The sequence below is a fragment of the Tauraco erythrolophus genome, chromosome 15 (genome assembly GCF_009769465.1).
Source record: "Tauraco erythrolophus isolate bTauEry1 chromosome 15, bTauEry1.pri, whole genome shotgun sequence".
Taxonomy (NCBI): domain Eukaryota; kingdom Metazoa; phylum Chordata; class Aves; order Musophagiformes; family Musophagidae; genus Tauraco; species Tauraco erythrolophus.
Genome location: NC_141479.1, coordinates 3,979,573 through 3,992,074, shown reverse-complemented (window position 1 = coordinate 3,992,074; position 12,502 = coordinate 3,979,573). Strand labels below are relative to the sequence as shown.

The 12,502-nt window shown below is 39.5% G+C and overlaps 1 protein-coding gene across 2 annotated transcripts in view; it reads left to right on the top strand.

Moving 5' to 3' along the window:
• Window positions 1-12,502, top strand: part of SLC6A2 (solute carrier family 6 member 2) — a 71,756-nt gene that overhangs the window by 33,086 nt on the left and 26,168 nt on the right. For both annotated transcript variants that reach the window (XM_086620682.1, XM_086620681.1), the window contains 2 exons: window positions 8,827-8,965; window positions 9,759-9,893. In XM_086620682.1, coding sequence (XP_086476808.1) covers window positions 8,827-8,965; window positions 9,759-9,893 — 274 coding nt within the window. The remainder of the gene's footprint in view (window positions 1-8,826; window positions 8,966-9,758; window positions 9,894-12,502) is intronic.

Genomic DNA, 12,502 nt, shown 5'->3' with positions numbered 1-12,502 from the left:
TGTGAGTAATTGCAAAAAGCTACCTAATAAAGACAATACAATAAAGACAGAACATCTATAAATTTAGGAACATGAATTTATGAGGAGTGTGTGAACTAACAATATCCTGAAAAACCCTCGCCCTATACAGCAAAGGTTACTTTTATAAACCAATAGGTTTGTGCTCTGGGGTACAAGTCTTCACTGGAAAAGCCACCACAGACCAAAGGGTCCACATGGTTCAGTATCACATTAAATGGAGTCACCAACACTATGTGCTCCACAGGAAGGTGCAGGAACCTCTCCCCATAAAACAATTGTGACGCAATCTCTCCCAAAAGAGAGAAAATACCACTTCAAAAGTAAGCATAAGCAATTCTGCCTATAAATGCTTTTAAAAACTGAATCAAACAAGAACTAATGAGAGCAGATAGCCCTATATTCTGCTAATCACATTGGGTAAGAAAAGACTCCAAAGCCCATGCTAAACACAATCAGTAGTTCTCAATGATATACTACTTTCCTGGACAACAAACCTCCACTGACTACACCTGAAGCTTCTTTAAGAGGTTTCTTCAAGCAACATCCATACCCTATAAAGTAATTAGAGCATTTGCAAGTATGAGAAACTAAGAACCTCTCTGGACATATAGATTCACTCATCTTTTGCATCTTAATTGAAAGGAAAGTTGTCAGATGTTTTTGACACATTCAAAGTCGGGCAGCAGTCATCTGCTTACATTCCTAGAGGTCATGCAATCAAAGACTTACAACAACTCTAGCCAAGTTCTGTACCTTCACCCCTAGAAAATCCCCTAAATGTAACAGAACTCCGCTGATTTCAGTGAGCTTACAACCAGGTACATTTTTAAATTTTCATATGGGAAATTTAGGGCCACATTGCTGAAATAGCAATAAGCGAGCTGATTTCATTATTGATTCTATATTAACTGCACAGGCATATTTAGGAAGTGTTTGGGCACATTTTTACACATCCTTAGTCTGAGACCAACATATTTGCATCCCTACACATTGTATATTCACTTTTGGACTGTGTTGACTTTTTTGGATTCAACTATAAATAACTCAATCTTTCTCTTGACTCAGTGCACAGAAATTTCTGGTACAATTATTTATGTGCACAAAATAAAAACAGCTGTTCCACAAATATTTACATCTGCAGCTTTGAAATTTAACTGTCACATATGTTCACATCTTCACTTTTGTTGACCATTTACTTACAAAGAAAAAAGAAATTAAATGCAAGTACAGTAGAAGTCAATCCATTTAAGTGTACACGTGTTCTTAGGCTTTGGACAGTTTTATGGAAATGATTCCTAAACCACAACACACCAGAAGACTGGAAGAATGACCGCTTTGCCAACTTAACTTTGCAGGAGGGGCTGATGAGATCTTGCAAATGCCAGGAGCTGCACATTATGCTGCATGTGTTTGGCTTGCTTTGTGCTAACTCGTAGGAGGAATTCTAACTGTTTATCTTTACATGCAGAATCCTGTGTAGGTTGGATAGTGGTAGCAGGCTCGGTGCAATAATGGCAGCAGCTGAGGTGGGTGCTGCAGCACCTCCCCTGTATTACCTTGCATTTGAAATCTTGGCAAGCAGAAGCAGAGCCTTTCTCTGTGGAATGTCTCCACCTGCACACATTGCTCAAGGCAAAGCCAACAAAGGTGTTGCACACAACTGAACACCCATGTATTTGTATTCACCTGTTTCTCATTAAACAACATCTGTGACATATAGTATCACCACTGGTGTTTTATGGGTTGCTTCTGATAGGAAAAGTGTTTGCTCATCCAAAACTGTCACATCTAAGCATTAATCCATAAAAAGGTTACCAACTTTACCTCATTGTGTAAAAGACCCAGCATCACCACAAATGCCAAACCATAAAGCAAGCATTCATTTGTTTAAACGTGTCAGCTGTCCTCAGTTTGTGGCGCACGGGCCTATTCCTATGATTGGACATTCCTTTCTTCTGGCAACTTTGTCTTTCCATGCAGCTCTTCTGAAATCAGTAAAGCTTCATTAAAGCTTCACGAAAGCTCAACAGCTTCTGTGGGGAGGCTGGGGCTCTTCTTTCATCACCCTCCAGTCTAGGGCAGTGCATGGTCCATTGAGAATGCTGACTGAAGCACCATTTAACTTGCTGACCAAGGGCAGGGCAGTTGGGAGCACATCTGCCCTAACTGCTTTGTCATATATCCTCCCCAAACAATCAACTTTTTTTCAGGAGTTTAGTATTCGTTAGATCTATGCAGGAGTGAAATTCAAGCATTTCCACTCCATCTGCAAATCTCAATATAATGAGTTTAAAAGCAGACTCCGAAAAAGAAAAGATTTTCAAAATGCTTTGCAGACTTGAATGTGCTGAAGTGTGGCACAAATAGCAAGGGAGGTCAGAACTAGTAAGTTCATGGGAGAATTAAGCTGGGTGAAGACCTAAGAGAGTTGAGATAAACATTCTTGGTGAATGAAGAATTGAGTCCTAGTGGCCAAGTATAATTTCAGAATTGTCGTGATTCAAAAAGAAATACCATTTCCTTCAGTATAAATAATAAATATGCCAACCAGGGTGCCTTTAGCAAATTATCTTTCATTAGGTGATTCCCAAAATGTACCTTGAAGTCTATTATACAGCTCCATTCTCCAACACAAGAGGGAGCTGAAATATCTTGAGAAACAGAAAAACACGGACCACAAAGGTGTTGGCAAAAGACAACGCAGTATCCGACACAGCTGGAGTGACTGTCCATGCCTCTGAAGCGTGCCCAGTGCTCCAGGGTGGAGGAGAGGTACGTGGTGCACATGTAGCACTGCACGTCAGATGACTCGGCACCACTCTCCTGTGTTCTTGGCTGTAGGAGAGCCTTCTCCTGGAGCTAGGCTATTCTTCTGCATTGCAGTGATGCCATACTCAGAGCTCTTTACAAAGCACCTAGAGGCACCCAAGCAGCTCAGACAGCAACTGTATGTATAGTAGAGCTGGGTCTGAGCCAGGCTAATCCTGCTGCACTTTGCTGACTTCATGTGGAGCCAGCCTGGTACCTCTGCACTGCCTCCCTAACCCCAGAATCACAGTGAGGAGACCCTGGTGTTCAACACACATGGAGCCAACTCAGGTCTGCAGGGTTTGTACCAGAAGTTCTGCCCCACACAGCTGTGCACATACACCTTGTAGACACAAACTGCTGTGCCAACAGTTCAGCTGCATTTAAGCAGTGCTGTACCTGAAGTCAAAATACCTGGAGCCTGGCAAACTGTGTAAACAGAACTCCATCCACAGCTGCCTAAAGCAGACAACCTAACCTTCCATGGACAGAAGAACCGACTGTATTTTATACCCTGAAAGAAACTGGCAGCAATGACAACTCAACTATGGTTCCCCAAATATATAACACAAGAGGTCCATGTAGGAGAGTCTTTTAATTAAGTACAATTATCATACTTCAAATTGCCTTCTAAATTGAGTGAGTAATTTAATTTCTATAGATTGCACACTGTATACACTGACAGTCTTTTTAGCATCTTCAATCTACAATTTGCATTAAGTTTTAAATCATAAAAAACTATTCTAACTACCAGAACAGGGAACAGAGCTCAGGAGACCAGGACTGTGGCTATTTATATCTTAGCCAATTTGCTGTTTCTTACATGCAAGCCATTTGGGTTTGATCCCGTAAAAGTCACTACTAACTTTTAGAAGTACTTGGAAGTTCTTACAAGTACTTAAGTTTTTAGAAATACTTAATACGTTAACTAACAAATGTATACTAATTTGCTGACACATTGATGACATTTCTGCAATCTGAACAAATCTGATACAACACATCTAAAAATCATTTAGATAAATGACACCGTTCTATTGATCACATCGGATTTAGGCAAATAACTTTTGCCTTCAATAAAAAGAGAAAGAATGAGCCTGTAGAGCTGTGTAATCATATTTGGATTGAAACCTAAAATGACAATTGATTTAGGATTGGAAAAACAAGGCCTACTCCAAGACCTTTAACTTGATCTGCTTGTACAAAACCTTCTAAATTTCCAAAATACAATCCTGTAAATCTCCCTGGGGATGAATAATACAAAAGGCTCCTTAGAAAGAAATAGTCTGACAAAAAACGTCTAGGAGAATTCTACACCTGAAACTCTTACCTCCTGTTTTCTGGCCATGGATTAAATGTTTTGGAGTGAACAAGATACAGAGTAATTTTCAGATCACAACCCTTGGCATTTCTTTTCCTTTGGTTTGGTTCCCTGTTTATACTCAAATACTCACCATTTCCATAAAAGCAAAGGTTATAATAATCCTTATTTTATAGGTGGGAACACTAAGCCACAGAGAAGAATTTGTTTGTTCCAATATTACTTGTTATTAGAATGATGACTGGATCCTTCATTTACTGAGTCCTACTGAGCAGCTGCCCTCCTGCTGCTGAATAATTTGCCCTTAGTAGGGTTCACATGTGAACACCAAACAGCTGCGCTTCCTTTGGCTCTTTGGGATCTGACACCACATTAAAGAGACAACAGAAGACAGTGGCACCTGCAAATGAATTGCTGTTTGCTGATTTCAACAGAGGTGAACTATTTCTCTCTAGCTCACCACAGTGTGGAAGGAAAGCAATTGGTGCCAGAGTTACTGGGTGACTAGAGGAATCTTCCCAGCTGAGAGCACAGAGGAGGAGAGGACCAGAAGAGATCTACCAAAGAGAGAAACCAGAATCCCTGAATGCAGCTTCAATCTGAAATCCCTTCACATTCCTGCTCCTCTTGCAGAAAGACTCTTGGGACCCATATTTACAGTGATGTACAGTCTCAAAGTCATTGCAAACATAACTGTTCCTTACATGGAGAGCACTCAGCATAAATCAGGCTCTTATGCACAAATCCCTGATTTAAAAAAAAGTTAATTTATTATCTCTAGTGCATGTTCTTTGATTCTCAGTGCTGTACAAACTAAATATTGCTAGAGCTCTGACTAGAAATTCAGAAAGCTTAAACAATTTATTAGTTCCTCTTGTATTTTGCTCAGCATAACATAGTAGGTCCCTGTTCTACTTTCTCAGCTCTGCCTGTTAATGCTTATTCTCAATCTTTCCCGTGTAACATTTTATTCTCCTTTTTGCACATATTTCTCGTCTACCTTCACTCTTTCCTCAGTTACAACAATCTGTAAGCAAAATACTAATTCTAGTTGTCTTAATGGCTCTGGTTTTTCCTTTCCCTGTCTCAGAGTTGTGAATGATAAGAGTTTATTTTGTTAGCAGAATTGGACAAATATTGCTACACTTAGGAAACAAAAGTCACTTTCAGAAGCTTTTCCTTAGGACATTCTCAGTAGCTTTGGAATAATTTAAAGAAGTCGGCAGATAGCAAAGGCTGATACTAGTTGGTGCTTTATCTCCTCTGGTTCCCTGGCTTAGGGATTCAAGAGAGATCAATTTATGCCATTTTGTCTATGACTTGTACATGTCTTGAGCACTGGGAAATGGGACAATCTTGCAGCTAGAGAAGGCAACCTCAATTCAGGAATGCATGTTGGCAATGTATTATTCTGCTGTAATATCAAAAGGCTGAAAATGACCTTAGAGCTTCCTGAATAGGGAATCTTGTAGTACCTCTTATTTCACGTTTTCCTTTTTGTGGCGATTTTAAGGGAATTGACTGAGAATAATCTAAAGGAGCCAGTCAGGGATTTATCAACCTGCCTTAACAGAGACAGGCTAAAAACAGCCTCAGCTACTCCAGAAATAAGTACTCCTTGATGTGAAACAAGAATAATTGCGGCATAATTGAGCTAACTGGATTTTCTATAGCATCACTGATGTATGCTAACTTGGATGAACATGATGAATGCAAAGTTCTTTTCAGATCTACTCTTCTTCAAAAAATTACTGTTTTTCAAAGAACGTTACAAAGCTGTATGTTTCAAGCCAAGAAGGTTTAGTCCGTCTAATACCTTGGCCGCTGCTCCTCTCCTCCATCTCTTCAGATGTCAGCACATCTTAACCTAAATTGCAGTCTAGCACTGAATCTTTTATACTTCATCGTGCTGCTGGAACAGAAACGCAGCTTCTAGTAGGTAAACGTGAATCACTTCCCAGTAAACCTCGAAAAGGGCATTTTTCAGAAAGCTTCTGACTTGCCTTCAGAGGTCACAAAGAAAAAAAAAAAAGGAAAAGGAAGCAATTAGAGAATTACAGCTCAAAACCAGCAGCTGTCTATGAAGATTTCCTTGCTTAGCTGCCCAGTTATACAGCTGTTTTGACTGGTTACAAAAGTATTTTTCTCTTCCTATTTTATGATCCCTTAACCTGACTAAGGGAGCCGAACTCTTGGAATGGAAATTCTCCTGAAAATCCTGGGAATCCCACATTTGAAATGGCAGTTCTGGCAAGTGTTCCAAACAGTAAGACACATTGCTAGCTGCTTCTTGGAAAGCAAACACACAAGGAAGCAGGCTTCTTTACAAATCCAGAAAAATGTTTGGGCAAGAAGAACAAAAAGCTAAATGGGCAAAAAGAATGCAAGTTCAGAGTCAGTTCTTCTGAGTAGACATCTACACATCATAATCCAAAGGACTTTCTTTATAACATCCAGCTCTGATAGCAATAGCAGTGTAACTGTGATAGCACAGGTTGCCAAAACCCTCCCACGATCCTGGACAAATGTGCTGATCAGAAGCCTGCGAAGCTTTTCCTGGCTACACTTGTCACTGCCCAAGCTGAGAAGTTCAGAATGGAATCAGATATTGCTGCCCAGGATTCACTTAACACCTGTGGATTCTCTGGCAAGTTATACTGTATTAGCAGAAATACAAGTAGCTCTCATTCACATTCCAAGGAAAAGTGGAATGAGACCTGCCTACTTATTTACATTTAATTAAAGATAATAGGTTTTTAGGTGAGCTATCAAAAAGTCTGCCTCTATGTTTAACTGTTTTCACAGGTAACAGCCATATTGTTATAGAGTTACATTGTCGTATTAGAAGAGTTAAACTCACCTCATACTTTCTAAATAGGAACATTCTTGAATATATGCCACAAACACATGACCACTACCCTTTTAATGCTTCGCTTGTAATTAGCCTTACAATGCCACAGAAACAGATCAGCTGCTTAATTTGGGAGGATGCTTTCTACAAGTATCTTTTATCCAACCTGGGATGAATCCTAGAAACAGTCCAAAAATACAGCATTTCTTATTAAACATGAGAAACTACAGGGGCAGAACTATTACAATTCCTAGCTGATCATATCTTGATCAAAAAGGAATTGTATGCAACTATTTCATATTACTAGATGGATTGTTCTAATGGGCCTTAATTTTCCCAGCATGTTTCTACAGTTTAAGTAGTACAGAGACATTTTTAAGTTTTCCCCATTTAAGTTGACATAGGTTTGCCCTAATCCAACTATCTCACTCATCTCGGACTTGATAAAACAAGAGCTTAAGTTAATTGTGAAGCACCATCAATCTAGTAAGAGATTGTATGCAGACAGCCAATAAGGCTGGAATTATACTCCTCAGGCTTCAGTCTCTACACGTCTGCAGTCATGCAGGGCAAATCACTCAGAACTTTGGTTTCTCTGAAGTGTAGTTCTCTTCATAAAACATTTCAAGGTCCTCTAGTGAAAAGGGCTGCTTTGCTTTGATTTGCTGGTACTATCATGGTGCTAAGAGAAGACAAGAGAGATTTCACCCAAGTAGTGCATAGCAAATAAAAGGTGACAGAGAAAGGGGAGGAGGCAAGGAAGGTCATGACCATTTTATCTGGATGGGCACTGAAGCACTAAGAATTTGAATCCCTGAGCCAGCATCCTGTAGATCCACACCAGACCTAGGAGTTAGCTCTGTAATTCTCCTCTAGTGCAGGGCTCCAGCTGCAATGCAAATACAGCTTTCAGTAAAGCAAAATATTTCTGCATTGTTTAGATTTGAAAAAGCAGCAAGAGACACTTCAATAGCACAGAACTGAGTTAAAGGAAGGGAGATCCACTATAACATCTCTCCCATATCCCTGTGCCTGTTGCATACAACGTGTTTTGACAACTCCAACTGTAGACATCACCAATCACGGGGACCACTCTTTTCTACAATTCAATCCATTTCACTGTGTAGATCTCAAAAGAATTAGCCTGCCCTGGTAAGCAACAAAATGTCCTCTGTTATCACTCCACTATCTCAGAGATATCACTCCACTATCTCCAGTTATCCAAATTTACCAACTGTTGCTTTTCCTATCCAACCACTTTTTTTGCAGCCTCATAAAATAGGCTCATAATAGCCTATTCAAAAAGAAATTGAAAGCAACTTTGGAACTGCCCAAGTTGCACGAAGCCAGCTGTTTGCTTATCTAGAATCACAAAATAATTTAGGTTGAAAGAGATCTCTGACGGTCATCTAATACAAGTCTTTACTCAAAGCAAGGCTAACTTCAAAAGCTAATCAGTCTGCTCAAGGCCTTTACTGGCCAAGTTTTGAAATCTCCAGGGATGGAGATGCTCTGGGCATCTGTTCAGTATTCAAGCAAGAATCAATGAATAACACTTCCAAAATCCCCAAACACTTCCAGTGAAGGAGAGAGTGCTATCATTGCGGCACTGTGGTGCTAAACCGATGGGACAGGGAGACCATAAAGGCATTGCGGGAAGAAGCACAATACATGGCTCCAGAGGACAGATTTCACCAACTGCTCGCAATGCCAGTAGGGCAACTACCACTGCAGTGCACCATCCGTTTCTGCAGCTCACAGGGTGAGATACGCAAAAACCTCTTTCCCCCCAGTGACTTTCCTTTGTTTCTGTGTATCTGGAATGCAGGCGAGGAGTTCTGCACCTGCATGAAAGCCGCGGAATCCATGACCTTGGCTTGCCTCGCTGGCAACTTTCCCTCTGCCTCTTGGTGGTGGTAATCATTCTTTTCTTTAGTCTGTGGAAAGGCGTGAAGACTTCAGGAAAGGTAGAGCTAATATTGTCCTTCTATCTCAACTACATTCTTTGTCTCCTAATTTTAGAAAGCAAGAGACTAAATCACTGCTTCTGAGAGACCCGTGGGGACCAAACCATGAGAGAGGCCTTCATATATGTGAAGCGCAAATACACAATCCAGATTCAGCCTTTATTTTATTCACAAGTTTTGCTTGTGTGATGTTCCAACTGCAAATGTTATTAGCACATAATTTTCAATTCAACGTTAGTGTTCTCACACAGGAAGCATTTCGAAAGACTTTAAATTGTCTTAAATGCGCCCCCTATTCTTAGCCAAAAGTACTAGTGTTTTTAAGATGCTTTGGTTTCATTACATAAAATGCCGTGACAAGAGAAATACCTGATTAAAGTCATTTGAAATTACTATTTGACATCCCTCAGAAAACCTCATCAGAAATTCTAGGGTTGGATACATTTGAGAGCTTTTTGTACATTTTCAGGAAAGCATCACCTAACATCAGGCAACAACTGTATTTTTTTAGTAAACAAACATATAGCTGAAGAGCTAATCACTAGACTAACACACACTGGTAATTTATAAGCATTCCAAGTCTTCTGTTTGTCAAAACTGTCTCCTACTGGTATCTGTAAACACATATATGTAAATACTCATGATACATAACAGCATTTTCCCCCAAGACATCCTATAAAGAGCTTCTCCATCAAACTGAATGGACAAAACCAAGAGTATCAGCTGTATTTTTCACCCATTTTTAAATCTTCTGTAACAGCAGACTAACCTTTGGCATCTCTGTTGTCTGCAGGTTGTTTGGATAACAGCCACTTTGCCTTATGTTGTATTATTTGTCTTGTTAATACATGGAATAACCCTGCCTGGTGCATACAATGGAATAAACGCATACCTCCACATAGATTTCAGAAGATTAAAAGAAGCCACAGTAAGTGCACTCATCTGCTCTCATTCCCTTTTTGTTAATAAGCCTGTTGCCTCTGTTATAAAAACTGGAAATATTAGAGCTGATTTCCACCGTCCCTGACAGTCTAACTTTCCAACACTGACCATAACAGGACTATCTCAGCCTGAACCCGAATTGTTCTGATCACAAAAAAAAACTGTAAGAGGGCAGTTTCAGGTGTGGCAGTCCCTTAAAGTTCATGCTTTGACTGTGCAACCTGTAAACTGCAGTATCCTTTATACATGAAAATTAAGTTCTCAGAAGGGCTAAGAATTCCCTCAAGGAGAAAACTTTGCTTTTTGAATCACTAGGTTAATATTTAACCTGGTAAACAAAAATCCTGGCCTAGGAAAACCTTGCTAAGCATACTAAGTCAGGGCTAACTCACCTAATTATAGTCCTTCATACAAATAAGATCTTCCATAGTATAGTGTTCTTATCTTACTACTGAAAGTAATGTACATTTCACTGTACCTTTTAGCAACATTGCAAGATATTCTCATTAAATATACCCAAACCAACTCAATTTGTGGAGTACCTTGAAACTAAGAATTTTTTCACCCATGTAAAGCAAGATCTACGAGTGTAGTCACTAACTCAGGAAAGCACCAGCATTTCAGACCTATGAAGAACAATGATCTGGTGACTACAGATAGATCTCACCACTGTGCTATTCTAAAAATATCATAAACCATTTATGAGACACTGCTATCTCTGTGGATGGGTCACCAGGCCATTCGCATGGTTACAAAACTGAAAAGTGAGGACATAGTTCTACTAGAAGGAAACTGTCTCAAAAATTTGTAGCTTTCAGAGATATCAGTAGTCTGTACCTAGTTGCACTGTACATTTCCTATGCATCCTATCTTGATTTTTCCTGAATAATTAAAAAAGCAGACAAAGATCTTGGGTGTTAGAAATCAGATCTATTTTAGACACTCTTAGCAAAACAATCTTTCCTTGTTTTTTTATTACTAAATTTGGAAACTGGCATTTCTTCAAAAACCAAAGTTATCACCAGACCCCATCTCACTCTGTTTTGGAACAGCCAAACTGAACTTCAGACATGGGACTTTCATCCACCTTTGTCACCAAGGCAGCAGCCACCTCAGTAGCTCACGCTTATGCAGACCCATAAATACAAAAATGCAAGGATGAACAAAGGAGGTGCTTAGATTTTTCTTACATATTTTAAGTGCTGTTTGGAAAAAAAAAAAAATCACAAGTTCAACTAGATGTCTATGGAGCTGAGCCAGCTTGCATCAGCTCAGAATCCAGGCCCCTGTAATCATAGCTGCCTTCTGCTTTTGGAAGGATATTCTGTGCACTGCTCCTTCTTGGCTTAACATTTCTGCAGCTCCTATCTGGATGACCCTAAAGCTATTTGTTTCTACGACTAGATTTTTCAGACACCAAAAAAAAAGAAAATTCTCCATAATAATAAAAGACTAAAGATAAGTTATAAGGAGAAGCTGCATGAACTTCTTTGTCACATCAGCCTTTCTCCTGCTCTGAGATTGAGATACCTGCTGCTGCAATAAGCTTGTGTGTTTAATCTTTGTCCTCAGGCTCCAAATAATAAACTCCTGCTTCAGTTCTATGTCAATGTGTCCCTGAGTCTTTCTGATTTATTCTTTCTTTTTCTCCCAAATGACAAATCTAACGAAGAAACATCATAAGTCACAAACAGTAATGATCTACAGTTGCTCTGCCAATGCTCTTCTAAAAGACCTAACTTCCAGATCAATGTCAAGGTCTGTCTCATTTTTTAGGGCCACATACTGTGCGGCACAGAGCAAGCCCTGAGACACCTCATTTTCAGGGATATTGAATCCACAAAGGGTGTCTATAAAAAGGAGAGAAAAATATTCATTTGAGGACCTCTTAACTAGACCAACGCCTAGCTTGTTCCTTGCTGAAAGTCCAGAAGCTACAAAGCCATAATACTCATCTCTACTGCACAAATGGATACACTAAACATCTGCGTAAAACAGCAGCTACGCTTCTGTTCTGCTAAAGGAATTGGCATTAAATACAGAGTTAAATCAGAGATAAGGAAGGCACTTGCTCTTCCATACACCTGGACAAGTTTCCTGAAGACTTTATAACACCTGGGGGTGCACACAATGTTTCCTCTCCACACAGCACAGTAATTCTTTAAATCTACATGCACAAGAAAGAATATGCACAAAAGTTACAATGGCATAAAGAATCACGAAGAAAGCTGGAAAGAATGATGACTGCCTCCTATAAAATATTTTTCATTTTTAATGCATATAAAACCAATATCCTACCATAAAATATATTAGACTATGCACCAATCAGAAGCCATTCAGCTGAAGTGAACTGAGAACATGAGCATAAACTGCAGAAGAACCAATCTCACTGTTTGTTTCCCATCTTGCTTTGTTATAACATTTTGCATTTAATCTTAGTACTAAAGGAATTTCTGGTTTCTGTTTTTTCTCCCTTCTCCGTGATCTTTTCAATTTGTTTCCTAATCAGCTAATACGAGCTGAGATTCTTACTCAACAGATACTTAAGCATATGCATAACTCCCTTGGTAGGCAGCAGGTGCTAACCTCTCATTT